Source organism: Microtus oregoni, unplaced genomic scaffold (assembly GCF_018167655.1).
Source record: "Microtus oregoni isolate MIOR12 unplaced genomic scaffold, Mior012 000027F_ref0000203, whole genome shotgun sequence".
NCBI classification, from domain to species: domain Eukaryota; kingdom Metazoa; phylum Chordata; class Mammalia; order Rodentia; family Cricetidae; genus Microtus; species Microtus oregoni.
Genome location: NW_024543086.1, coordinates 13,138,050 through 13,164,048, shown reverse-complemented (window position 1 = coordinate 13,164,048; position 25,999 = coordinate 13,138,050). Strand labels below are relative to the sequence as shown.

General features: G+C 47.1%; 1 protein-coding gene across 1 annotated transcript in view; it reads left to right on the top strand.

The window, feature by feature from the left end:
• Slit3 (slit guidance ligand 3) overlaps positions 1 to 25,999 on the top strand; it is a 589,355-nt gene that overhangs the window by 95,129 nt on the left and 468,227 nt on the right. Inside the window, exon 4 of the mRNA XM_041676107.1 lies at positions 14,617 to 14,688. Within this exon, the coding sequence (XP_041532041.1) occupies positions 14,617 to 14,688 (72 nt within the window). The remainder of the gene's footprint in view (positions 1 to 14,616; positions 14,689 to 25,999) is intronic.

Sequence of the window (25,999 nt, the reverse complement as noted above, 5' to 3'; positions counted from 1 at the left end):
AATTTGCCTTGTAATCTGTATTTGTTGATCTTATCATTTTGGGTCTCAGGTACTCCAAGATCTTCCTCATTAAGCCCATAAGTGTTCTTTGCCTTTCTTTCCCTCTGTAGATAAAAGTGGTCTTCTTTACAGGTCATTATATCTTAATGTTTTTGTTCACATACTTCTCTCCTATTTCTCCGTTTTCTATGTCTTGTTTTATCCCTCCTTTCCTTTCCAGATGTTACTCAAATATTGCCTCCTCCATGAAGTCATCAGCAGGAATTCCCAGTCTTTTTGGACAACATAAAGTTGTCATCTATATTATTGGGTCTCATTGATACTTATCTTGGGATGCATGGGGCCGTGGGTCATAGATGGGACATTTCTCAGTTTCCTGGATTCCCTTCTTAACGTACATCACATGTGCCCTTGCTCTTCTCACAAAACTGCAAGTCCCTTTAGAAAGCAATATTGCTGGATTTGGTGTCCCAGAGCATGACACTGAATAGGTACTCAATAAACATTCTTTCTTATTTGGTATACAATTGAGTGATTTGAGCTTTGCTGTTTCAACGGGGGTATAGGTTCTCTGAGGGTAGATCTTGTCATCTCTCTCTCTCTCTCTCTTTTACTTTCCACATTGTTTGTGTGATGAAACATAGGCACTTGATACATTTCCAGCAAAATGTGTTACATAGCCTATTAGCCCTTCCAGACGACTGTAACAGAATCTCATGGTCTGAGTGACTTATAAACCACAGAAAGTTCTTTCTCATCATTCTGAAGGCTAGGCAGCAGGGCAGTTGCCTGGAGGGGACATGCTCTCTGCTCATAGATGGTGACATCTAGTTGTTTGTGGTCTGGATTTTTTTTTTTTGTTGTTTTGTTTTCTTTTTCGAGACAGGGTTTTTCTGTGTAGCTTTGAAGCCTGTTCTAGCACTAGCTCTGTAGACCAAGCTGTCTCTGCCTCCCCAGTGCTGGCATTATAGGTGTGTGTCACCCCCTCCAGACTGGTCTGTTTTAATAAGGACACAAATCCAATCATGAGTGCTTCACCCTCACGAAGAACAATCTCTCAGAGACCCCTTCTTCTAATACCCTCACCTTTGGAAGTTAGGGTTTCCGTGTATGAGTTTGGAGGAACACAGACATTCACATTATACGAAACAGCAAACCCAGGAGGTAGCTATGGGAACAGTGTGAAGTGCTGCCAGTTAGACAGGCTAGTCCTTTTAAACCCTTACAGGCCTTGAACACCACAAAAACACATCATGAGTTTGAAGACTGAAGGCAAATAACGTGTTTTGAGAACCCTTTACCGTTGTCCATAACTGAAAAGACGTATTTTATGTGAGACAGCTAGCTATGCCCATTGCACACCAGCCTTCCCTCCAGGGAATGGTGCTGAGTTATCTTCTGGCACCTCCATAGTTTATGGTGGTGGTGGTGGAGGTGGTGGTGGTGGAGGAGGTGATGGTGGTGGTGGTGGAGGAGGAGGAGGTGGTGGTGGTGGAGTTGGTGGTGGTGGTGGTGGAGGAGGAGGTGGTGGTGGTGGTGGTGGTGGTGGTGGAGGAGGAGGAGGTGGTGGTGGTGGAGGTGGAGGAGGAGGAGGAGGAGGTGGTGGTGGTGGAGTTGGTGGTGGGGAAGGTGGTGGTGGTGGTGGAGGAGGAGGAGGTGGTGGTGGTGGTGGAGGAGGAGGAGGTGGTGGTGGTGGAGTTGGTGGTGGTGGAGGTGGAGGAGGAGGTGGTGGTGGTGGAGGAGGAGGAGGTGGTGGTGGTGGAGTTGGTGGTGGTGGAGGTGGAGGAGGAGGAGGTGGTGGTGGTGGTGGTGGTGGTGGTGGTGGTGGTGGAGGTGGTATGTAAAACAGAGCAGGAGAGACAGTGGTTCAGAGGCCAACACACCTGGAATCTATTTATGAGGATCACTGGTACAGGCCGCAGCTTGGGCCATTCATTTATTTCTCACTAAGTGAACATCTGGGATTCAGTTTGGGACGCTAAAAAGTTTGGATGGGAACTTGAAGCTGTGGTTGGGATGTGGACTGCTCAGCAGAGGGATGGTGGTGAGGAGGGTGAGCCGGGCTCTTCAACTGTTCAAACAGAACGGCCAGCGGGTTGAGAAACCCTTCAACACACTGGAAAAACAGGACAAAGGGTGGGGTGGGGTGTCAGTATAACCATGCCCCTTTCCCCTTCTCACCCGGTTCCCTTCCCATCCTGTACTTCTAATAATATCCAGGTATTTCCCTTTTCTAGGAATAAAATAATAAGAGAAATTCTTGGACTTGGCCCAGGGAGGAAACACTGCGAGAAAGTAAAGCTCTAATTAGTTATAGATGAGATTTGGTCCCAGATAATTACTCCGCATTCTTGGGCTCGTGCCTTAGAGGCCTTAAGATCTTTATTTTTCCCTGTTGCTAGGTTCATAGATATCTCTCTAAACGCCTGGCTAAACACAGGGCCTTACTCCGTAATTAACAGATCTGCGAGGCCGAGAGTGTTTGGAAGAAAAACGAAAGAAGAGTTTGTCATTCACAATCTAGGAGCGTTAGAATCTTGGCTGTCAGGGCTTTCCCCGCCCCCCTCCCCCCTTTCTAACTTTGAACTTACTCAGAACAAAAAGAAAAGACCAGTGGGTTCAAACGGGATCATTTGAAGCAGTACAGTTCGGGAAATTTTCTGCTGAGTTGCACCTGCCCTTTCTGACATCAGCCGGCTATAGTATTTCTCTTTCAATTTACATCTGTCAGTCTCCTACCTGTGTGGGTTGAAGGGGTTTGAGGCCCCCGAGAAAGGGCCTAGAATAACCCAGAGAGAACGTGGAGTCTGTGGCAGCCCGTGCACATGTCATCGTGTGTAGGACCAGCTTTCTCATGTTCTTTGAAGGATTTTTTTTCAATGCAAAAACATTCCTCGAACTGCCCAAAGTGTTTTCCTCTTAATTTCTAGTAGAAATGACTTGACATAACCACAGGCTGTTCGTGGCTCACTTAGGTCTCAGTGGAGTGAGATTTCTGCAGAGCAGTGCTAAGTTCAAGGAATTCTGTCTCCCTTTGCGGCCCCCAACACGATGCTTCTGTATTTATGGTCAGGCATCGCATGTACACGCATGCGCACGCGTACACACACCCACACACACACACACACACACATCAACGTTAGGCCTCTGTGGTCTGTCTGACATTCCCCTTCTGCATCTCTCACTGTTTGCTGTTTAGAAACCTCTCCCTGGCAATGTCTTATCTGGTACAGAGACCTAACCACCCCCTCCCCAATCCCTGTTCAAGCGCTGAGCTCAGCCATACAATTCAAAAGGTTTAAACGTATCTCCAAACTCTCAGTGTGCTCTTGCCAGCATGACATTGTTTCATCTGTCTTGTGAGTGTGACCCTCTGGTGACTTGGTTGTGGCTACGAGGGCCGGCCAGTGAGCCCTAGGGAATCTGCCTGTCTTTCCCTCACTAGCACCGAGATTACAGACACGTGCCAGCCTTGCTTGGCTTTTATGAGGGTTCTGGGACTCCAGACTCATGTCCTCATGTTTGCACACCAGGGGCTTTACTGACAGAGCCATTTCTCCAGCCCTTGACGTCATTGTTATGCCCACCAGCCAGCCAACCAACTGACCAGCCAACAAGCATGCATCGAGCACCTGCTAGTTGCTAGAAATCATTCCCAGTGCAAAATAAACAACCCCTGCGTTCATGGCATTTAACATTTGATAGCAGGGGTCATGATTCCTGTTCTTTAAAAGACAAAGGCATGGGGAGGTTAAATTGTGAGCTTGGCTTAGAATCCAAGTGCCGTCTTTTTCAGATCTTTTTGTTTGTTTGTTGCTTTTTATTCAAGACAGACTTTCCCTGCATAGCTCTGGCTGCTCTGGAACTTGCTCCATAGACCAGGTTGGCCTCAGCCTCAGAGATCTGACTGCCTCTGCCTCCCGAGTGCTGGGATTTAAGGTGTGCAGCACCACTTTGGGCTCCCCCGCCCTGATCCTAGGCAGAGGATGATAAGATCAGTCTTAGGAGGCATGCAGTTGATGATTCTATTGATGGAGGAGAGGCAAGGGTGGAACTGAGTTATCTGCTACAGCTCTTGTAAGCCTGGCCTCATGCTGTCAGTGCCCTGCGAGGGCCTACATGATTCACAGGCTCTTATCTTGTCCCTGTGCCGCCTCTCTCTCTTCCATCACCCAGCCCCGGTGTCATGGCTGTCACTACTGTCATTTGAACTACCTTCCAATCCCTGTCCCTCTGTCTTCCTCTATCATCCTCACTTGGAAAATCCAATCTGCTGCTGTTTGTACTCTTTCAGAAATGGGACTTTTATGCGACTAAGCTAAAACATCTATGTGGACAGATCGCAGCTATTCCATCGCTGGCCACAAGTGGCCATTTGCTGCTGCCCGCCGATCCCCCACCCCTTCCTAGACAGCTGTTTCTCACTTTCTCTTCTCAGTCATCAAACACCTCCTTCCCCTCCTCCATCTCTGCTCGGAATCTGGTTTCCTCTTCACAAGGAGAAAACAGAAGTGGCTGCGAGAGACTTCCAGAGGCTCCTGAGCCTCTACTTGTTATTGTTCCTCCCTCCCTCCCTCCCTCCCTCCCTCCCTCTCTCTCTCTCTCTCTCTCTCTCTCTCTCTCTTCCCTGCTAGTGCTCCAGCTGACCCACCCTTGGCCCTGTCACAGTTCAGGGCCTTCCCTTTGCACTGAATTTTCCTCATCACCTACATAGAAGTCTCCCTTTCTCCCCATGCAGCAAGTGGTGGCGGTGTGTGTCTGTGTTCTCGGCACTCAGAAATGAGGCGCAAGGGTCATGAGTGTGAAGCTAGCACAGCTCCGAGAAAGTCCCCGCCGCTTCTGTATCCATGGCTCTCTAACTTCCTAATGCTGTGACCCTTTAATACAGTTCCTCATATTGTGTTGACCCCCAACCATAAAATGATCCCATTGTTACTTTATAACTGTAATTTTACTAGGGTTATGAATCGTAATGCAAACATCTGATATGCATGCTATGCGATGAGTGTCTTGACACACAGGTTGAGAATCACTGCTGTATTAGCATCAGCTCATAAAGCTGATTGTCTGGGATCATACCCATTTGCATGTAAACATGTCACTGTTTTCCCCATCTGAAAAAAGAACAAAACAGTCAAACCTCTTTCTTGGTTCTCTATCACCTCCTGTCAACCTGCCACAGGAAATGTCTTAATGTTATTTCATTCCTTTATTTTCTCCTCCCACTCTTTTCTTGAGCCACTGCAGCTCAGAGCTCACGGCCATCTCTGGGCCAAGCCTTGCTCTCAAGTCTCCAGTGAGCTCCGTTACTGATGAGACCAGTCCTCTCCTCCTTTCTCTCTAGACCTCCCCTTTCTGCCCTTCCTTCCTTGGAACTCTGTCTTCACTTGGCCCTACAGCTCTGTGTGTTTCTCCCCACAACCCACAGGGGCCTGTTTCCTTGTCATCCAGTCCCTGAGCGATGGTGGAGCCCAGACATCTGCCATCTTACAGCCTCGACTCTGGAGACCAAATCCAGATTCATGACCTTAAATGCCACTTTCCCTCTGAATCTTAGCCCCCAAACCCAGATCTGCATATGTGGCTATCTATGCAGCATTTATGCTTGGACAGGCACAGGCAGATGTAACTGAGCACATTTAAATCTGCTCCCTGTCTCCACCCTTCTCTTGTTGTAATACGAGCAGTGGGCTGCGTCCCCGGCACCCGGCTGCCCGCATGGCTAGCTTATGCCCCGAAATAACAACACACAAACTGTATTCATTTAAGCACTGCCTGGCCCATTTCTATTAATGTGTGTAGCACCCCAAGGTGCGCTTACCAGGAAGATTCTAGCCTACGTCCATCCTCGGTCGGAGCTTCATCGCGTCTGCCCTGGAGAGCAGCGCCTCGCATCTGAGCTCTCTTCTTCTTCCCAGCATTCTGTTCTGTTTGCTCCACCCACCTAAAGGCTGGCCTATCAAATGGGCCAAGGCAGTTCCTTTATTAGCTAATGACCTTCCTCCATCATTCTCTCCTCGCCATCTTCCCCAGTTGGGAAATCGAAGTTCCAAAGTATCTAATATTCTGCCTTCATCTCTCTTCTGATGACCTCTGCTCCATCGGTGTGCCCCCCCCCCCCCCGATAATTTCTAGAGCTCGGCCACTTACCGTCTCCACAGCTGCCATCCTAGGATCAGGAAGAAGAGCATTTCAAAAGAGTGGAGCAGCCTGCTCAGTACCACGAGGCAGGGCAGTCTGCACCTCGGTAGTTTCTCAGAAGGGATTCAGAGGAGAGACCTGAGCCCAGGAAAGCCGCCTAGTGCATTGGCCCATTGTGAGATGTGGAGTACAGAAGTCACTGGGAAGATCTGAGGGCCATTACCACGTGACCTGACTGCCTAGAATTTATCTCCCTGTGTATGTGTGTCTGTGTCTTCATAAGAATGTATATGTGCTCTCTCTATCTGTGTTTTTCTGGAGTCCGAACCTTTAGCTGCTTATAATAACTCCACATACAACCTTTTGGGGCTTCCAGAGAGTCCAGTGATCTCTTCTTTCCTGTTTTAAAATGTGTGTGTGTCTGTGTGCATGCACGTGTGTGCGCACATGCGTGCTCACCCGTGCATGTACACGTGAAAGCCAGAGACGGATGTCAACTGCCTTCCTCTCTCTTTCATTAACTTTATATTTGGAAAAGGTGAAGGAGTGTCGTTTTGTTGTTTTTGAGACAGGATCTCACAATAACCTGCAGCTTACTCCTCAGGTAGACTGGCTGACTAGTGCCTCTGGGATCTGCCATTCTCTGCAGCCCCAGTGTGGGGTCACAGACATATACCATTATGTTTGCCTTGTTACATGGATGCTACGGACCTGAATTCAGGTCTTCATGCTTATACAAGCATTTTCCCTACTGAGCCATCTCCTCAGACCCACAGTGCTCTCAGCTTTGGTCATTGATAAAGCCTCCTGCTGACTGCGGCCTCAGTTTCATCTGCATTGTTTTATCTGCATTTGTCTGAGAGGTAGCAATGCTGCAGCCACGGGTTTCTTGGTGCCCATCTCATTCTCTGAAAGCCTATGGGTCTCTACTGCAGCTTCATAGGTAGAAACCAGGCCTTTGTGATTCCCCTGGCCCTCTTTTCTTCTAGAAGTGAGTCTTCTGCGTGCATAGGCAGCTGTATCTTGTTGCTAGTTCCCTTTGGGGATTATTGAAGCAGCCTCCTGTTACCCAAGCAACAAAATCTTGAATGCAGAATGGCAGAGGGTCCATGCCACAGACTTGAGTGTCCAAGAGTCCTCTGCTTGAGCCTCATTTATGAATTGCGGGATTTGGGTTGCATGAATTTACCCAACTTCCCTTGTGCATCAGCACTAAAGAGTTGCTTAAAAGACTAAGTGAACCTTTTATATGAAGTGTCTGGCATATCTCAGTGCATAGTAAGCACTCTATGTTAACATCTTTTTTTTTTAACAAAAAACAAAAAAAGAACTAATGAATGAGTTAACAAAGAAAGAAGACAAAGTAATATTGGTTATTTTGAGATGTCCACACCAGGTATCTGCAGCTTCTTGTAGATTCCCAGCTCCCTTTGCAATGAAGTTTGGGTCACGTGATTAGTTACAGCCAATAGGCTAGCAGCAGAAGGTTTATGAGTCACTATAGGGTCAGAGAGTTATGAGCTGGTGTCCTCCCTTTAGGTTCTTCCTCCCTCTCTTGACCCAGGAGTATTGATGACTGCATTTTCCCTTTTGCATCATAGAAGAGGAAAGGAGCTCTTGCGAGTGCAAAAAAAAAAAAAGTGTGTACATTGTTAGTGTGGTGAGATCGTGGGGTTCATTTGCTACTGTCTTGCTGACCAATACACTCATCCATGATGGAAAAATCAGTCTGTACTTCTGAGCCCTTGATGATAATGATAATAACAGTAGCTGTAACTGCTACTCTTTCTTGAGCCCTAGAGAGAGACTGCAAAGCTGTTTGCCTTTCGCCCTCTCAGGTATCATGTTAGGGACTTGGGTTTGCTATTACACAATAACTGTATTCTTTTTTTAAATTATGTTTTTAAAATAATCTCTTTTAAGTTCTCATAAACAACTTCAATGATGAAAAGACTGCTTGGGGGAAAGAAATTTAGTCTACAACAGAGTTAATTCTCCTCAGAAATCTGAAAAATAAGGTTTTTTTTTTTATTGCTCTTAGGTTACTTGAGAGTTGCAAAGTAAAAATAACTAATCTTGAAAATTGGCAGAAGCCAACCCAAATGTCATTGAGCACATGCTGAACACGGTGGATGCCGGTGGTTAGTTAACTTCCTTCTAAACCAGGGCAGTGAATTTTGAATTGGTTCATAATTGCTATTATTAGGAAGAGCCCTCATCCATCACTAAAGCTGTCTACTGCCACTACTATTAAAAAGGGAGTCCAACAGTCTCTCAACTCAAGTGACCCTGTGTGTAGAGGCCATTGGCCAGCCCCCCCCCCCCCAACAGGGTTGGTCCAGAATGTGAGTGGCAGAAACCCTAACCAGTCAAAAGTCAGGCTGCATACTGGGTAGGTTCGCGAAGGACAGTTTGCATCAGGAAACTCCACAAAGCAGGATAATAGACTGAATTTGCTGTGTGTGACAGGTGTCAAATCATCTATGCTACAGCAAGCAGCTGGTGGAAGCCGCCCCTAATCTAAACTCCCCAAAGTTTCATCTTTGCTCCAACTTAGAGTGACACCTATGAGCTGGGGGGGGGGGGCGCTGGTGCCAGTGTGAAGCTGAGATCTGAGGCTTCTCTGGTGGGTTTTTGCCCTTGCCCTAGAGGTTTCTGTCATCCTTAAGGCTTTCTATTCTGGATCCTCCCCACCTCTTTCTGTCTTGGAGAACAAAGTAGCGTTGATGCTTTCTGCATAGACAGGGGGCTGTTTCTGAAAGTGTCATTGGACTGAGAATAACTGCTTGTGACTAAAGCAAGCAGTCCTGGTGACCTTTTGGGGTCAGCACACACAGGCTTGCTCCCTCCAGGGTCTAGCCCAAGACACCTGGACATTCCACTACCCCCTGCCGGTTTGCGGGTGGTCCTAGAGGTCACCTACCCCGTCCTTTCCCCAGGGAGGCGAACTGGTGAGCCTGACCCCTTCTCATCTTTTACATCTGAGTCTGGAAGCTGAGGCTCTGGAAGCGGTTTCTCCACTCAACATGCTCCCCCATACCTAGCTGAGGGAGGCATCCACTTCCTCAGACTCCCCCAAGTGGCCACTCCTGACAGTTGGTTTATGCATCAAATTGAACAAGCCCTTATTAAGTCCCTTGTGAGCCTGCTGCTTTTTGTCCTTAGGACACAAAGAATATGTTAGACATATTTCCCACCCTGGGAAGATAAGACTTGCATATTAGGCATTGAATCGAGACGGTATATAATGGAGGGCTAAGTTGCCACCATTAGCTACAGGTTTAGCATCGGGCATCTGCCTTCAGATCATATCAGCAGGTTGGCTGTTTGGCTACAGGCAAGGACCTGATCCTTCTTAAACCATTGTGTTTCCCACCACTACCAAGAGTCCTGGCCTCCAGACATTTTTATGGGAATTCAGGGAAAGAATGTGTGCAGAGGTTCTGAACTGTAGCACATCCCCTTCTGTTCTCTGCCCTTCCCTTTTCTCTTCCTGTCATTAGCGATTGGTGAGTTCGAATGGTCAGTTACCCAAGCTTGATCTCAGGAGGCCCCTTTCACTCCATCCATTGCTGCCAATCCCTCAGCCTGTTCACACCGTTCCTTCCCAAACCCCTGTTGATTACACCTGCCATCTGGCTCCGCATCAGTTTTTGATGATTGCTAACTAAGCCCGTGCTTCACTCCAGAACTTTCCTCACTGCCTCCCCTTAATGGCAGTGTCACCTCCTTCTAACCGGATGACCACTTCCTTGCCCAGTTCTCCAGTTGCTAATTATTTTACATACATCACCCCCAACTTCCTCACAAAAATCAGTACAGGACTGCCCCCCAATGTCCCACAGAATCCTGGCATCTAAAGGAATGCACATCTAAACCTAGAATTCTTTGTTCATGGCTCCTGAAGAGTCTTCCGTTCATCCTTCCAGTTTGAACTCAAACTCGCTTTGTTTGGATCCCTTCCTTTAACCGGGACTGGATTAGCAGCTCCTCCTCCATGTTCCTTTAACACCTATGTTTACAAGATCATAGAGTAATTTTGTTTCATATCTGTCTCCCCTAACAGCATATGGTCATCTTGGAGAAGGGACTGTGTCTTACTCATCTTTTCATGATCTTATTCAAAAAGAACTGGAAGCTGGGCAGTGGTGGTGCCTGCCTTTAATTCCAGCACTTGGGAGGCAGTGCTCTGAGTTTACGGCCAACCAGGTCTACAGAGGGAGTTCCTGGACAGCCAGGACTACTGAGAGAAACCCTATCTCAGAAATATGAAAACAAACCAAACCAAAACAAAACCCCATGCAGAAGAAAATATTAAAAAAGAACTGAAAAGATGCGAGGGCATAGGAAACAATGGATAGATGATGATGATGGTGATGATGATGATGATGGTGGTGGTGGTGGTGATAATGGTGATGATGATGATGATGATGATGATGGTGGTGATGATGATGATGATCATGTTGGTGATGATGGTGATGACGATGATGATGATGGTGGTGGTGATGATGATGTTGATGAATGAGTAGTTGGGTAGATGAATAGTTAAATGGACAGATAGATGGATGGGTATGTGGCTGACTGAAATGGATCAGTTCAACAGGGGTCAAAACTGGTCATATGTTGAATGCATCAAGGTCTTCAACAACCACACAAAACCAAGACTGTGCTTCTTAAAGATTCACAGTTGACGTCGAAACTGTGACTGCAACTCAGCAACCAGTGGGCTTTTGGCTTTGATCCATAGGGAAGTTTAGAGGTGCCTCTGATCATAGAAGAAAAGGGGACACATGCATGAGCCCTGTGCTAGCTTGACCTGGCAGCCTCCTGCTGCCCTCCTGCATCCTTGTTGGTTGTGTCATGTCCATTGAGCTCCACGTTCAGACCATAGTTCATTTTAGCTCAAACTGTGACTAGAGATTGCCACCTCCAGTGCCAGAGTCATCGAAGCAGGTGGCATCAAAGCACCTAAGCCAACAGCCACCATCTGCAACTTTCTGGAGAACAGCTTGTTTCTCTCCCTTCGATACTCAAGAAGTCTGATAAGTGGCCTCCTTGCTTGAAGTTTCACTTTCTTTCGAACCAAGCTATCACTCCTACAGAGAGCTTTTAGAGGAAGACCTTTGGTCCATTGTTTCACCAAGGAAAAGTGAATAAGGCATAAAGTGACCTGGAGGTATAATATTATGCTCCTGATATGGAGAACTGGCGTGTGACCCAACCAAGTGGCAGTGGAAAGGCCTTGGGGCTACTGGGATCCGAGCCCAGCCTGGCCGCCAGGAATCCTCATTCAGGGGTTGAGAAGCAGCCGGGAGAGCACAGTTGGCTAAATTAGGTTGTGTTTTTATTTTTGCCCAGCCGTAAATACCGGCAAAGAAATGAAAACTATTCCTTCCCTTTTGGGAGCCTCAGAGTCAAACTGGCTTTATTTTTAGCTGTAGCTCTGGGCTCTGTCTAGGGCTTTTAGCACACTGTGCACCCTGCTCACCGCTGTAAGAGGCAGAGGGCTGGACTTCAGGGGTTTTGCCTAGACCTGAGTGCTGGGTGTCTGGATGGAATTCTTAGCAGACTTCATGCAGCTGTGACGACAAGGGTGGTTTCAGACAGACCGAAAGCAAGACCCAGTTCTTGCCTGAAAGGCCTCCAAGAGAGTCCTTTTCAGGCAGGGCCGTGTACTCCGAGCAGGTCAGTGTCTGGTGAGGGTGGAGGAAGTGGCCATGCCATCCTAGATGAAAAGAAACAGAATGAAAAGTGAGGCAAGGGAAAGGGCCAGGCCCTTTTGTTCTGTGGAGGCTTTGAGCGCTCTGGTTCAGGACCTGAAGCCAGCTGACTGTCCAGATCCTGCTACGGCACCCCTGAGAGATGCTGTGGCCTCCGCCTGGCCTGCATCACTGGCTTTGAATCCATTATGTAAGAGACGGGGACAATAACAACCCAGGCCTTAAGCTCCGCCGTGAGATTCTGCCAGGGCAGCCTGAAGCACAACACTTGGTATGCAGGGCAGCAGGTGGGATCAGCCATTCTCAATCGTGCCATCATGTGGCATCCAGCCCGTCCACGTGCAGCAGGCCGGTTCTCCCTGGAACACACAGGAGTAGAGTTATTCTGCAGCTGGAAAACCAAGGGTCAAAGGATTCAGTAACTTGTCCTCAGATCTACAGTGAGAATATAATCAATCAAACCTGAACCCAGTACTGGTCAGCCCCAGTCCTAACACCGTGCTTTCTATGGGACCAGTGACTTCTGTGTCCTATTAAAGGACTTATCACTAACCACATAGGAATTACTTACTCTAAGCAGGGGGCTGGTTTTCTCAGCCTTGGGCTTCCCAGTTTCATGGCAGGATTGTGCAAAGAAGATAGCAGAAGTGATTTTTTTTTTTAAAGCAGAAAGAAGCAAACTCATGGAGACAGACTGTAGAATGGTATCTATCACAGTCTGTTAAAAGGGAAAACTGGGGAGCTGTTTAATGGATAGACTCAGCTGTGTGTGACGAATAAATCCTAGAGATTAGTCGTACAACCAGAAGGATACAGTCCACACTACTGTGCCCCATGTCTCTGAACTGTGTGCTTAGAAACGGAGAAGACAGCTAACCTCATGTTGTATGATTTTAGCATCATTTGTAAACAATTAGAATAAAGATCACAGGTACTGGAGTGAGACCACTGTAGAGGGAGGCCGGGGGTGAGAACGTTTTTTGTCCATATTTACACCCTTTTTGTTCCAACTTCACACTGATCAGAAGCCTCCTCAGCACTTTCCCTGGTCCCACCCATGTGGCACAAACTTTGTCAGGGTCCAGTTGTGTGTTTTTTGAAAGACACTTATCAGGCGACATTGTAAATGCTTTTCTCCTTCATGCTTGGCCCTTTCTGACCTCCTTCGAGTCCCTGGTTTCCCTGCAGCGTTTGTCTATAGGATGGGAGAAGAGAGTAGTAGGCAAGTCTCCCTTACAGAGTCACGTTGTCTTGGAGTACACGTAGGGGAAGAACCGGGCTTAGACTTCACTGCTGAGAAGCTCGGTGCAAATCCTGGCTTTCTCCTCAGTTTGCCTAGCTCTAACATGGGGGTAACAGCTGTTCCCTGAAACTGCCTTCAGCCTCTGTGAAAAGTTGCAATGCAAACCAGCATGGAAATAGCTAGGGACAGAGTCCCCTCTGGCTGGATTACCTCAAGAAAGCAGCCCTCATCAATATCACAACAGAGGCTTAGTGTCCCTTGGGAACCTCTACCTTGGGTTTTCAGGAGACACTGGACTGTTTTCTTTGTTCATCAGTTTTGAGCCACGGTGACCACAATTCCTGACTTGGATAAGGAAGGAAGGTTTTTTGTTTTTTTGTTTTTAATTTGGCTCTTTCAGAGTTTCAATTCATCATGGCAGGAAAGGCATGGTCTCGGAGAAGCTCACTCGATGGTAGGAGGGAGGAATGTGCGATCGGTGGACCAGAGAACAGGGAGAATATTGGAACCTCCAGAGGCTCTTTCCTTAATCATATATTTCTGCCAGCCAGACCCCAGCCCTCTAAAGGTTCTACACAATCTCCAACTAGCCCTGACACCCGGAGAACCAAGCATGAGCTTGTCAGGTTCTGATCTTAAAGCTCTGTTAGCAGTTGCCCAGTATAGACATCTCTATATGACTGAGTTTAACGGCAAGCCATACTTTTTACCCAGAGTTTGGGCCCCTAATTGGGGCCAGTTTCTCGATTAGCTGCAGTAATGAAAACCCACATGCTGTCATATCCCATAAATATATCTTAATTGCTTTTAGCTCAGAAGAAAATAAACTTTTAGGTTGAAATAAATGCCTTTTAGTAAATGTATAACACACTTATTTTTATACTTGGACAGATATAATGCGTAAAAATATCTTATGGATAAAGCAGCCCAGCAAAGGCCAAAGGGTCAAAGACCCTTGAATGTCACAGTGCAGCCCTGCTGTGCCCCCCATGGCAGAGATTGGTTCTGGGTCCCTCAATCCATACTGATCCGACTTGCCCTCTTTTCTGTTCCTATGGCAACTACCATCTGCTCCATCCCCACTATTATTTAAGACTTGGTACATTTTCTCTGATATTTAATTCATGCTATGAAAAGCTCAAAAGTGTTGACTGGAGTCCACGGGAAAGAAGGTTGTCACCATTGAGTGATGTCTGTCCTAGACTCGCGACTGAGGAGGGGAGGCAGCCGGTGTGCTCGGTTTGCACCCATGACTGACATGGATTTCTATCTCCAGCCTGACTACAAACTCTGTTATAATGGCATATACGCCTTATGTGTGTCGAGCATACCATGCTGAAAGATCTAGAAAGTCTCTTTCTGGGGATGAATCGATTGATCAAAGCAATGTCGTCTTTCTCCCTCTCTCTCTCTCTCTCTCTCTCTCTCTCTCTCTCTCTCTCTCTGTGTGTGTGTGTGCTGTCTGTGCTCGACACCTTTTTGACATCTTTTCATTCATCTTTTCCTCCCCAGACGCCTGAACAAGAACAAGCTCCAGGTCCTTCCAGAATTGCTTTTCCAGAGCACACCGAAGCTCACCAGACTGTGAGTAGCGTTCATGTGTATTCTCTACCTTGCGTCTCACCTGGCTTCGGTCTCATGGACACTGTGGTTTTTGTGGGGTGTGTCACCAGTGCCGTGTGGAGCCTCAGAGCAGAGTCTGCCTTCTAGCTCCTTTTGTCAGAGCCGGGTGGCTTTATTGACCAGTGGAGGCTAACAGTGTGTGGTGATGGATTTTCTTTTTCCCTTGCAAGGGGAAGGAAGGTCTTCCATTGGGTCTGAACTTACTGCATGGAATTTCCCCGAGAGGGGTTGGGGTGACTATTCATCAGAAGCTGCCTGTGTGTATTCTTAATATCAAGTCACTAAACTGACTGCCTTGCCGACTGCAGCAGTCCCTGCCCATGGCTTACTTCTTGCCATTGACAGTCCAGGAACTCTGGGTCTTCAGGTTTATGGTTTGATGGAAAAATAAAGAAAATTTGATTTGCACATTATTTTCCAAAATCGTTTGGGTGCATATATTCATTGTGACAGCCTAGAAGCTTGGGAGCTTGAGGTGCAGACTGTGGTAGAGACCATGACTCATGGCTTATGGTGTTCTCTGCAAATGCTAGTTATTGCCAGTGAACTTGAAACTCTGCTGGCGTGGATGACAGGTGAACTGTGCTGCCCAAGGGTGCTCTGAATGGAACAGCACAGTGTCTGACAAGCAGAGTCATAGTCTGACTGAGAAGACACTAACATGACTGGGGCGGCTCCCATGTTATAGCCACCAGACTCCTTCCCCATGGCTGGGTTTAATGCCTACTTATGCAATCAAACCGTGCCTGTAGACTGGAATAAACTGGAAAATAGGAAACACATGTCACTGTGTGCACTTAAGTCCTGAATTAGAAATACATACTTATGTATGTGCGTGCATATAAACACATGCACACACACACCCTATGCATACAAATACATTTGCAAAGAGCAAGAGGAATGGGCCTGGGCTGGCATTCAGAAGATCAGTGGTCCTGTTGGATTTCTTCAGGACAGATCTGTGCTTGTCAGTGGCCTCTTCTTTGAGTGCACCCCCTGTTTTTGGTTCTCTTGTTCACCTAGTTACTTTCCTAAAAGTAAGAAAGGAAATGACCTCCCTTTCCCTGCCTCCGATCTATATCCACCTGGATGGACACATAGCCCAAGGAAACGCATAGCCTGGTCACCTAACCAAACTAAATAAGCAGTGGATCCGCCACAAACCGTCCTAATTTTTCACAAGCCGTTCCCTATACCGTCCTCACTCAGTATCCTTGGAGCGTTGATCCGCAGTCTAACAGGTAACTAAATTCTCAGCTGACTGTGTCCTTGTATAAAATTAGCAGATATTTGTATCTGAATATCTATGCACACCTTCCCCTATACCTTAAGTCATTTCTTAGACTTGTCATTCTTAACCGAATGGAAATACTATGTAATTAGTGGATGTTGTAACTGGAGGTTTCTCCCTGCCCCCCCCCCCCCGCCAGTTCCTGAATAACCACTCTAAGGCTTAATATTAATTATAAACAGCTTAGCATATTAGCTCAGGTTTATTATTAACTAGCTCTTATAACTTAGATTAGCCCTTTTCTGTTAGTCTGTATTTTACTACGACATTCATGGCTTATTACTTCACATCTTGCTTCTCTGGCAGCTGCTGGAGTCTCCCTGACTCTGCCTTCTTTATCCCTGTATCTTTGCTTGGATTTCCCACTTGGCTCTATTCTGCCTGACTGTTGATCAAATCATCTTCTTTATTAGCCAATGGTAATAAAACATATTCACAGCATACAGAAGGGCATGCCACATAGGAATGTATTACATGTGTTAGGAATTCCAACCAGGAAGCTTTGTGCACGCTCAGTGGTGGTAGTTTTCTCTCTAGGATTTCCCACCAAGAGGAGGAACTATCAGAGACTCACTCAGTGTGCCCCGAGTAGCCATGTGTCCCCTCGAGGACTTCATTGCTGCTTATCATCCCACTCTTACCAAGTCATGCAGGTATATGCTGTTCTCCTGGGATCTCAGCATTGGTATCTGGGTGGAAGAAGGCTCTGGTGGCTGCAGCTGCTGAGGACTTTGACAGAGTGGAATCGGGATAGGAGAACTCTATTGGTTTAAGTTCAGCTAGGTAGTTTCCCTATATTCACAGAGTCTCCCTAAAGCCACCAGGCAATGCCTGTTTTGTGCCAAGAGTCTTGAGCCAGACAGAGAAGTTTCTGGTGTTGTTAACCAGTGTCTGCAATGCTGGCTGTAAGACCCGGAGCTGGAACTCACTGGTTTTGTCCTAATGGCCCCTTTCTAAGAGTTTGGAGAGCCTCTTTCCTGTGCCTGTCTTCATAGTAAACGGAACTGCCTCTTGTCCCTTCTCCCAGCTGCTCAGGGGAACCACGAGCACCCAGTGAGAAAATAGTGTAATCGTATCTTTCCTAGGGTTGAGCATAATGGGATAGGTGAAGGACCAACTTACCTATAGCTGCCTCTCTAGTTGTTGTTTTTACAGCCTCAGCTTTGGGAGCAGGGGAGCATTCTAGTTGCAGTGGGCATTGAGATACATTATACCAAACATTTGCCTCCCGCCAGAGAATTGGAGCCATGAAGGCAGGCACAGTGTTCGACCCATTTGGTGATCATCCTTCTGGGAGTCCTTGGCCAGGCGCAAAGACTGGCACAGATAGGCACTGAGACAATGATGGCTGGCTGAGTAGGTAGATGAGTGATATGGGTCCAAGGATACAAGAGGGTTTCTTTGAGAGGTTTGACTCTTTTATTTACCATTCATTCATTCATTCATTCATTCAGTGTACTTTCTTCCGTTGCCTGTTGGAGCCCATCCCTTTTGCTCTGAGCAGAAGCTGTGAAGGATACTTAGCTCGCTCTTTGCCCAATCCTGACATATTCTGACTGACTGCCAAAGGCTGAGAGCTAAATATATATAAATATATTTTAAATCGAAGCAACTATATTAACCCAGGTTGGAGTGCTAATCAGCCATCGCTTTTTCTCTTTGGGCTTGATCTTTGATTTTTCTTAATGGCCCCATTATGTCTTTGTCTTATTTTGTCAGCCACTCCAGGGCCTTTTTGGAAGTAAGCAGGGTACAAATTAGAAAATCAATAAATGTGCAATCATGGGTGTGTATACATATGCCGTCAGCCCTGTTAGAAAAGAGCTCTGCCTCCCAGGAGACACCACACGTCAGTTCCCTGGGGAGGCAGGCTTGGCATGGACCGTGCAGCTAACTGATCTGTAGCAGGACATACAAGATAGCAGCACTTCTGGGCTTCGCTCTTGTTATTATCTTCATGGCCAGTGTTTACTCTAAGGATGTTTTTATAAATTCTTTGAGAATTTCATAAATGCCTCCAGTGTGTTTGACCATACTCAGCAACTGTCCTTCTTAGTTCCTCGCAGATCCACCTAACTCTCCAACCTCAAGTCTTTCATTTTTTTAGTAGGTTGACTCTTCTTGTCCCTGTGACTAAATACCTGACAAAGAGCAACTTAAAGGAAAGGCTTCTTTTGACTTACAGTTTAAAGGGACACGCTCCTTCATGATGGGGGAAGAAACAAGGGGGCTGCTGATCCTGTGGCATCCACAGTTCTGAAGTAGGCAGCAGACAGGAAAGCGGGCTATGCTATCAAAACCTCAGTTCCTGCCCGACCCCAGTGACTCACTTCCTCCAGAGAAGCTCCACCTCCTAACCGTTCCAGGGCCTTCTGAAACAGCACCACCAGTTGAGACTGTTTAAATCTCCATGTCAATGGAGGACATTTCACGTTCAAACCATAACATGTATCTTCTGGAAAGGCCGTGGTGGTATAGGAAGATGGATTTGAAGTGCAGATGAAAAAGAGAAGCAATAGCTACCGATGGCCTGTGTGCTCTATTAATGATACGTCTAACGAATGATGTCCGGAAGTGAGAATAGAGGCATCTGAACCCAGAGGAAATGTATCAGTCTGTGTAACTGAGGAGTCCAGTAGTAGTAAAGACCAGCTGGGGGCAGGACCAAGGCGGTACCATGAGGATTTCATGTTGCATCCCTTGGAACACCGAACATGATATCAAAGTAAAAACCCACGGTACACTGACTTTGCAGCCCAGGGAGCCCTGTGAAGAGTCTGGTGGAGAAGCACTGAGGGGAGTTTGGCTCCGCAGTTCGCTCTCAGGGATTGTCTAAGCATGATCACTGCTCATGGGGCAGTGTCCTCTGATCAAACCAAGTGTGGCCGCACATCCATCCAATTTGTTTGGACAGCAGGTTCCCCACAGAAGGTGGTGGTTTGAGGAGATGCAGTGAGGAATGCCGGTCTTTAACAATAGGTGTCAACAAGTTTATTGCGCATCTGCTCCACACTGCTTTCAGGGAGTGCTTGAGATTCTTGCAGTGATGCGATAGGATAATAGCAACGGGAAGCGCTGGGTGCCAGGTGCTGTTCTGCGCACTTTACATCTGTGAAATCATTCGGTTGTCCTGACAACTCTGCAGGGTAGGTGTGGGGATTCATACCGTGCTTAGTGCTGTTCTGTGAGAGTGAAGCAGAGGCTCAGAGGGGTTGATGAGCTTGCCTGACAAAGTTCGGGCAGAATCCAGATCTAACTCTGGATAGATCCAATCCAGAGGCTGCTTTTCTCCATCTCCTCAGAGTGTGTGTTCCTAAGCCCGCTGCTCTCCCCATTGCATGGGAAAGTAAAGCACAGCGAGGTCAAATTACTGCTTCATAAATCCCATAGATCTAAGGGGTAGCCCCTCCTGAGAGCTTGGCTTCAGCGTTCAGCTTCAGTCTTCACACCGATATTGCCCGCAAACCAATGTCAAATCAGCTTCTAAACCCCGGAAAGTGGAAAGTATGCTAGATTTCCATCCCTGTGGCGACAGATTGGCATCATTAACTTAGAAAAGAAGGTCTCTTGAAGCTCAGCCTTGGAGGTTCTAATCCAGGACAGAGCGGCCTCGTTGTTTTTGACCTGTGAGGGGTCAGGGAGCCATGTGTAGAACACGTGGAAGAGTATAACCTCACATTGAGGAGACAAAGAGAAAGAGGAAGAACAGTGAATAGGGCCCGTGCAGGATAGTTTTATGTCAACTTGACTCAAGCTGGAGCGACTTAAAACGAGGGACCCGCAATGAGAAAAATACCTCCAAAGATCCCGCTGAATGCCATTTTTTTAATTAGTGATTGGTGGGGAGGGCCCAGCCCTCTCTGGGTGGTATCAGTCCTGGGCTGGTGGTCCTGGGTCCTATAAGAAATCAGGCTGAACAAGCCACGGGGAGCAAGCCAGTAAGCAACACCCCTGCATGGACTCTGCATCAGCTCCTGCCTCCAGGCTCCTGCCATGCTTGAGTCCCTGTCCTGACTTCCTTCATTGATAAACAGTGGTGGGGCAGCATAAGCCGACTAAACCCTTTCCTCTTGAACTTGCTTTTTGTTCATGGTGTTTCATTATAGCAATAGTAACGCTGACTAGGCCAGAGTCCCAGGACACATGTGATTCCGCCAAGTCCTTATCTTACATTTTCCACCATCCCACACTGTCTGGCCAACTGTGGAGTGGACATTATTCTCAGTTGTGTCTCAGGACTACGATGGACCTGTCACAAGTCCTAGTGTTCCTCCCGGGCCTTTGCTGGTCACTGTCCCCTTTCTGCTCTCAGATGTAGTACCCTCTGATTGGGGTGTAACCTCTCGAAGCCTGTGTTCTCCCACGTCTGTTCTCAAGTATAATGGACATGTCCCAGGTATCCCCCACTGCTGCAGTGTGCACAATGCCAGCAAGGTCTGAGCTCTTTGCATCCTAACAGAAGGACCAAGAGTGGGAACAATGCTTCTGCTTTTTCTGGGATTTCCAATGATCTGAGACTAGGAGGTGATAAGGGAAAAGAGCTAAAGGTTGTCCGTATGCACTTTGAGAACAATTGCTTCCCCCTGCCAGTCTTAGATCATCATCAGAAAGGTAGATAGTAATTCACCAATGTCTCTGGGGGCGTTGTGAGGATAAATGGATACCAGAAGTATTGAATACGGCACATAGTAATTGCTCAGTAAAGACTGCAGTCAGCTCCCGTCAGCTAGTGAATGGGCAGTGAGCATGCTGTGCTTTGGACTCTGTGGTGTGCTAGACCTCTGCATCTAGCAAACAGTCCAGACTCCAGCATAGCAGGGGGCTGGATAAGCAAGATGCCTGGCTTGGGAAGACCCAGCTCCTCTTGGTTCTGCTGCTCACAAACTGTGTGTCCTAGGCATGCTACTTTGTCTCCCTGCTCATATTTCTATTAGGCAGAGAGGACAGGATGGCCCGTGGCTTGTTTTACTACCTGCAAGCTATTGATCTCTCATTCCCACCTGCACTTTCAGCCTTTGCTTTTAGCTACACACAGGCGAGGTGGGGTAGACTTTGGGGCTATGAAATGCTAAAGAGGTAATATTGCCCTAAATTCTTTTGAAGGAGTGGAAAGCAGGGCGAAAACAGTGATTCAAAGAGCTGAATTTTCCCAGATGGCACAGCATTGAACAAGGTGAGGGGTTGGCCTTGCCACTGGAGTTTGAGCACGGCTGGGTCACCTGGCCTGGATCCATGGCCAGTGCATTCCTGGAGGACTAGGTAGTGGGTAGCCACATTAGCAGTTGTGCTGGTATGGCTGGGAATCTGATTACTCTCCTCTTAGTTCAGTGAGGTGTTTGACAGCTTTGAAAACATGACACCGGGGTTAAGCCCATTGTCACTCACTTGGAGCAATGGATTGGCAAGAGGCTTGCAAAGTTAATCCCCAGGCAGCTGAAAACAGTCCGCAAGTGGCCAGTGAACCACTCTCTGAGTCTCTGGGCTTCTGCTGTGGCTAAGTGACATTGCTGTCTGCGAGAAAGGCCAGGAGGCATCCATCTCCAGGTGCTTCCTGTGCTGAAGTGCCTCTGGGGTGTTCCTCTGTTGGGGCTCTGTTTGTGTTCTGTTTCATTATCTGTCTTGTTTAGATCCACTCTAGATCCCCACACTAACTGGAAGCTGTATTCCGCAATGAGTTCTGTCTCTTTGAGGCAGCTCAATTACCAGAGAAAAGAAGAGGGACCTAGGGCCTTCCAGACCTAGCTTTGAATCCCACCTTCTGATGACCTTGGATGAGTGACCCTCTGCATCTCAGATGTCAGCTTCACACTGGGGTTCGCCATGCTCAGTCTTCTGGGCCTGCCATAGCAAGTGCAACAGACCAAGTGGCTTTAGCTACAGAAACCATGTAGTTCTGGAGTCTGAAACTCAAGGTGGCAGTCAGGCTCTGTCTTTGGTTGCCGAAGGTCGTCCCCATGCTCCTCTGAGTATGCATGTCCTCGTCTTTACAAGGACATCGGTCTCCTTGTCCTTATTAGGCAGGACATGAGTCACACCAAATGCAAGCTCTACCCACATGGCTCCATTTTCAGTAAAGATCTAGAGTCTATACACAGCTGCACTCTGAGGTCCTGGGCCTTAGAGCATCGTTCAACACATGAACTTGAGAGGTGGAGGGCATAGGTCAACCCACTGTGGTATTAAGGGAGTTTTTGCAAAGTCAGTAGGTCAGAGGTTCTTTCTAGATTTCATCTTGAAGACATAGATGCACCAGTGACACATTTTAGAGGTAAACAAACCGCTTCTTGTGTCATGTTGCCAATAGCTTTCAAATCCAGCATGCAGACCCAAGCTTCATTAATTTCAGATCCTAACCAGACCATCTGTACTGTCGTCTGGAGAGGTTAATAAGGGCGACGCCAGATGCCTGAATCATTCAGAGGCTCTACCTGAGCCCTGCCTTGCTGTCTGACTGGAGCCTTGCACCTCTGCGGTACCCTCTGCAGCTCACGCAGCCCTCTGCAACCGCCTCTCTCTTTCGATTTCTCATTCGGCTTTCAAACATAACTACATGCAGTATGTGTCTCTATAAAACTCTGCGGCGATGTGAAACAGCGCTGTAAAAGCAAAAACCCACTGGAGAAAACAAAAGCCACGCTAGCCAGCTTTCCAGGAGGCTTCCTATCTGATGTGGTAAAATGACAGTATGATGGTGGGAAGCCAACCCATGGGGATGGTGAGGCTGCAGGCATCGGCGCCTGCCTGGAGCCAGGAGCACAGAGACCTGGGTGGTCCTCGCTGCTGCGTTTCCTCTCTGGGATGCGGTGTCATGCCTAGAGAAGACTGGATGGAGTATGGTCTTTGATATGTCCTACGGGCTCTTGAGGTGGGAGTTGCAGGGCATAAGGTCATGTTCTCGGAGATCATGGCCAAGCAGAGCTCAAGGAACATGGACACGAAAGTCCCATCTCTGCTCCGCCCACCAAGTCCCACATTGTAGGAAGTAGGTTCATGTGTTTGGTTTGGGAAATGCCTGGACACATGCTTGCAGATATGTTTTTCTTCAGTCTATGTGTGGATAGGTCATGAATAACAGTGGGTATCACATCACTCTTGGTGTTTCTGTTTTGTAAGCATTGACCCCACATTCACCCCCATCTCTGTCTGTCTTTCTTGTTCTCAATCTGTGTCTTACTTTAATCCAAAACCAGAAGAGTAGACATGGAAAAGTAAAGTTCCCTTTCTCACATCAGGAATTTGCCGAGCAGAGCGCAGAAACCTTTGGACGTCATCATAGAGTTATTTAAAAGGCTAATATTTGAATTGTCCTATAAACTTCTATAACACATGATACAAGAACCAGGAGCAAACATTGTTTAGACCAGTGGTTTTCAGCTTTCCTAACGCTGAACCCTTTTAGTACAATTCCTCATGTTGTGGTAATCCCAACATAGTTTCATTGCTACTTCCTAACTGTAATTTTGCTACTGTTATGAATTATAAAAATCTATGTTTTCTGATGGTCTTAAGCAATCCCTTAAAGGGGTAGTTTGACCCCCCCCCCCGTCCCTCCCCGAAGGGATTTCACAGTCTACAAGTTGAGAACCGCTGATCTAGTCTCTGTTTCTTGAACTTACCTGGGCATCTAAATTCCTGGGGATCCTGTTGAAAGTTGGTCTCTAGTCCCATGGATCTGAAATGGCACCTGTGAATCTGCTTTCAAACAGCGTACCAGGAGAAAGCTGCTGGCCCAGAGTCATATATTCTGCTTGGCAAGGGTAAGCTCTAGTTCTTAGCAGTCGGGAAAGACACCTTTCATTGCTGACTCCCGCACTGTGCACCCAGGATAGCTAGCTTGTTAGGTCTGGAATGGAGCTGGGTATTTGACTTTGTACATAGACATGCTAAGCAATGTCTCACCTGTGAGTATGTCTTTGGAAACACCCATTCAAGATAATCTCTGTTATTTTATAAAATTTGCAGGAAAAAAGGAACCAGCCGGCTATTGAGTACCTACTTTTTGCTATGCACCAAATGCACGTTCCAGTCCCTCAGAAAAATCCTGCAATGGCCCTATTGTTATGCCCATTACACAGAAGTGAAACAGGCCTTAAGCGTTTAATCACAAGGAGTAAACCTGACCTATACTTTGTTTCTCCACCCTATCATGTAGCTCCCATGTTGAGACATGCTTAAAAGGGCTTGGAGACTGAGAAAGACAGAGGAAAAACCACAATTTGGTGAAATTTTTACAATTCGGTGCTTGGAGTGTGCACACTTACTTACGTAAACATATATGAACACATGCTTGTTATCAGAGATTTCAGATATGAAGACTTGAAATATTAAAAGAGAAAAATCTGGAGACTTAATGCTAGCAAGTAGGCCTTTCTAGATTCCCTGAGATTTATCAGAGGTAGGAATTGGGTTTTGCATGTTTAGTCCCTTTAGTCCTTTGGGCGAACAGAAGAGATCTCTAACGTGATTAGGCGAGAGAACATTCTGGCAACTTGGAAATTGTTTTGAATCTTTTTTTTTTTCCTAAGAGGCAAAGAAAAGTGAGCTGTGAGCGTCCAGTGCTTTGGAACTGCAGAATATGCTTGTAATTTTTACAATTCTGCACAGACTGCATTGCCACATCTGGTTGATATTACCGGCGGGGATATATGGGGGAATAAACCATGGGTTGGAATGCGAAACATCCCACAAAATGAGTTTCTTATAGGTCGCTGCATGAAACATTTTGAGTCTCCCTTGCTTTGGAACGGTGGCTTAAGTGATTTCGTGGATTTAGTATTTTCTTTGGTCAGAAGGGAAGGGGTTCTGTTGGTTTGCCTGGTGGGGGTTCCAGGATGGTTTTCTGAGGATGTAGGTGTCACTCTTGAGTCATGCCATGGGTTCCAGTGAGGGAAATCATCCTACAGGGAAGCCAGAGAAACCTTGGTCAAACAGCACTGGCCAGGGGTGGTCCCATTGAGAGCGAACCCTTGGGGGCACCTGAATCACCTCGGGAAGAAAAGGGCTGTGTGTGCAGAAGGTGTTACCTTTGTGAGGGCTTCAGAAAAGATCCGGGATCCTGGCTGCTGATGCTGAACAGCGGATGGCAAGAGCAACTCACTCAATGGTTCACACAGGCAAAGAAAGCCTTTGTGATCCAATACATTCTCTTTGCTGTATATGTAAATAAGTGAGATGTTGTCCCCCCCCCCATTGGAAAAATTTAAAAAAGAAATAAATAAAGGATGCCAAGCCATACTCAGGACTGTTGGGTCCTTGTGACATCCAGTTCCCAGGAACAAGACTGTGTGACCAGAGTGTCCTGGATACCCACTGGATGTGTGTGTTGATCCACTGTGTTGGGGTGTTGAGTTTAGAGCCCCGAAGTGTCCTATCCGCCCAGAGGGTGTGACTATGGGCTTCTTGCCACCTGGATCCTTCCCTGGCTTCCTTGGCTGAGACCCACCTTCAGAGTTGGAACCCTGACAGCAGAGTTCCTGCTGCATAATACCACGGCTGCTCTCAGCACCCTGCAGCATGTGGCGGAGTTGGCCAATGTAGGCAGGGATTTGTGGCCATCCCAAGAATGCACAGATAAAGAGTGTAGTATTTGTCACAAATGAGAACCCAAAGCTAACTTTCACACATGTCATGGCATCCTCGCACGCCATAAAACGTGGGCACTGTCTTAGAAGCCAAATGTTAGGGTGCTGCTGTAGTCTACATAGAAAAATACCCTTTGCAGGTGGGTAGACCCCAAGCACTCTTTCTTGTATTAGCTGAATCATGCAGATATATATCCCTATCAAATAATATTGAAATGGTGTTCTCAAACTAGAACCGGTAACCACAGAAACATTTCCAAAGAACTGAATCGTTCAACCAGTGTTTGGGGGGTCTCCCTCAGGAACAAGTAGAGTTCTAATTCGATGATCCAGATTCTAGCATAATTTCGAACAATAAACACATGCACGCACACGCACACCTGTAACTTTCCTTTCTCCT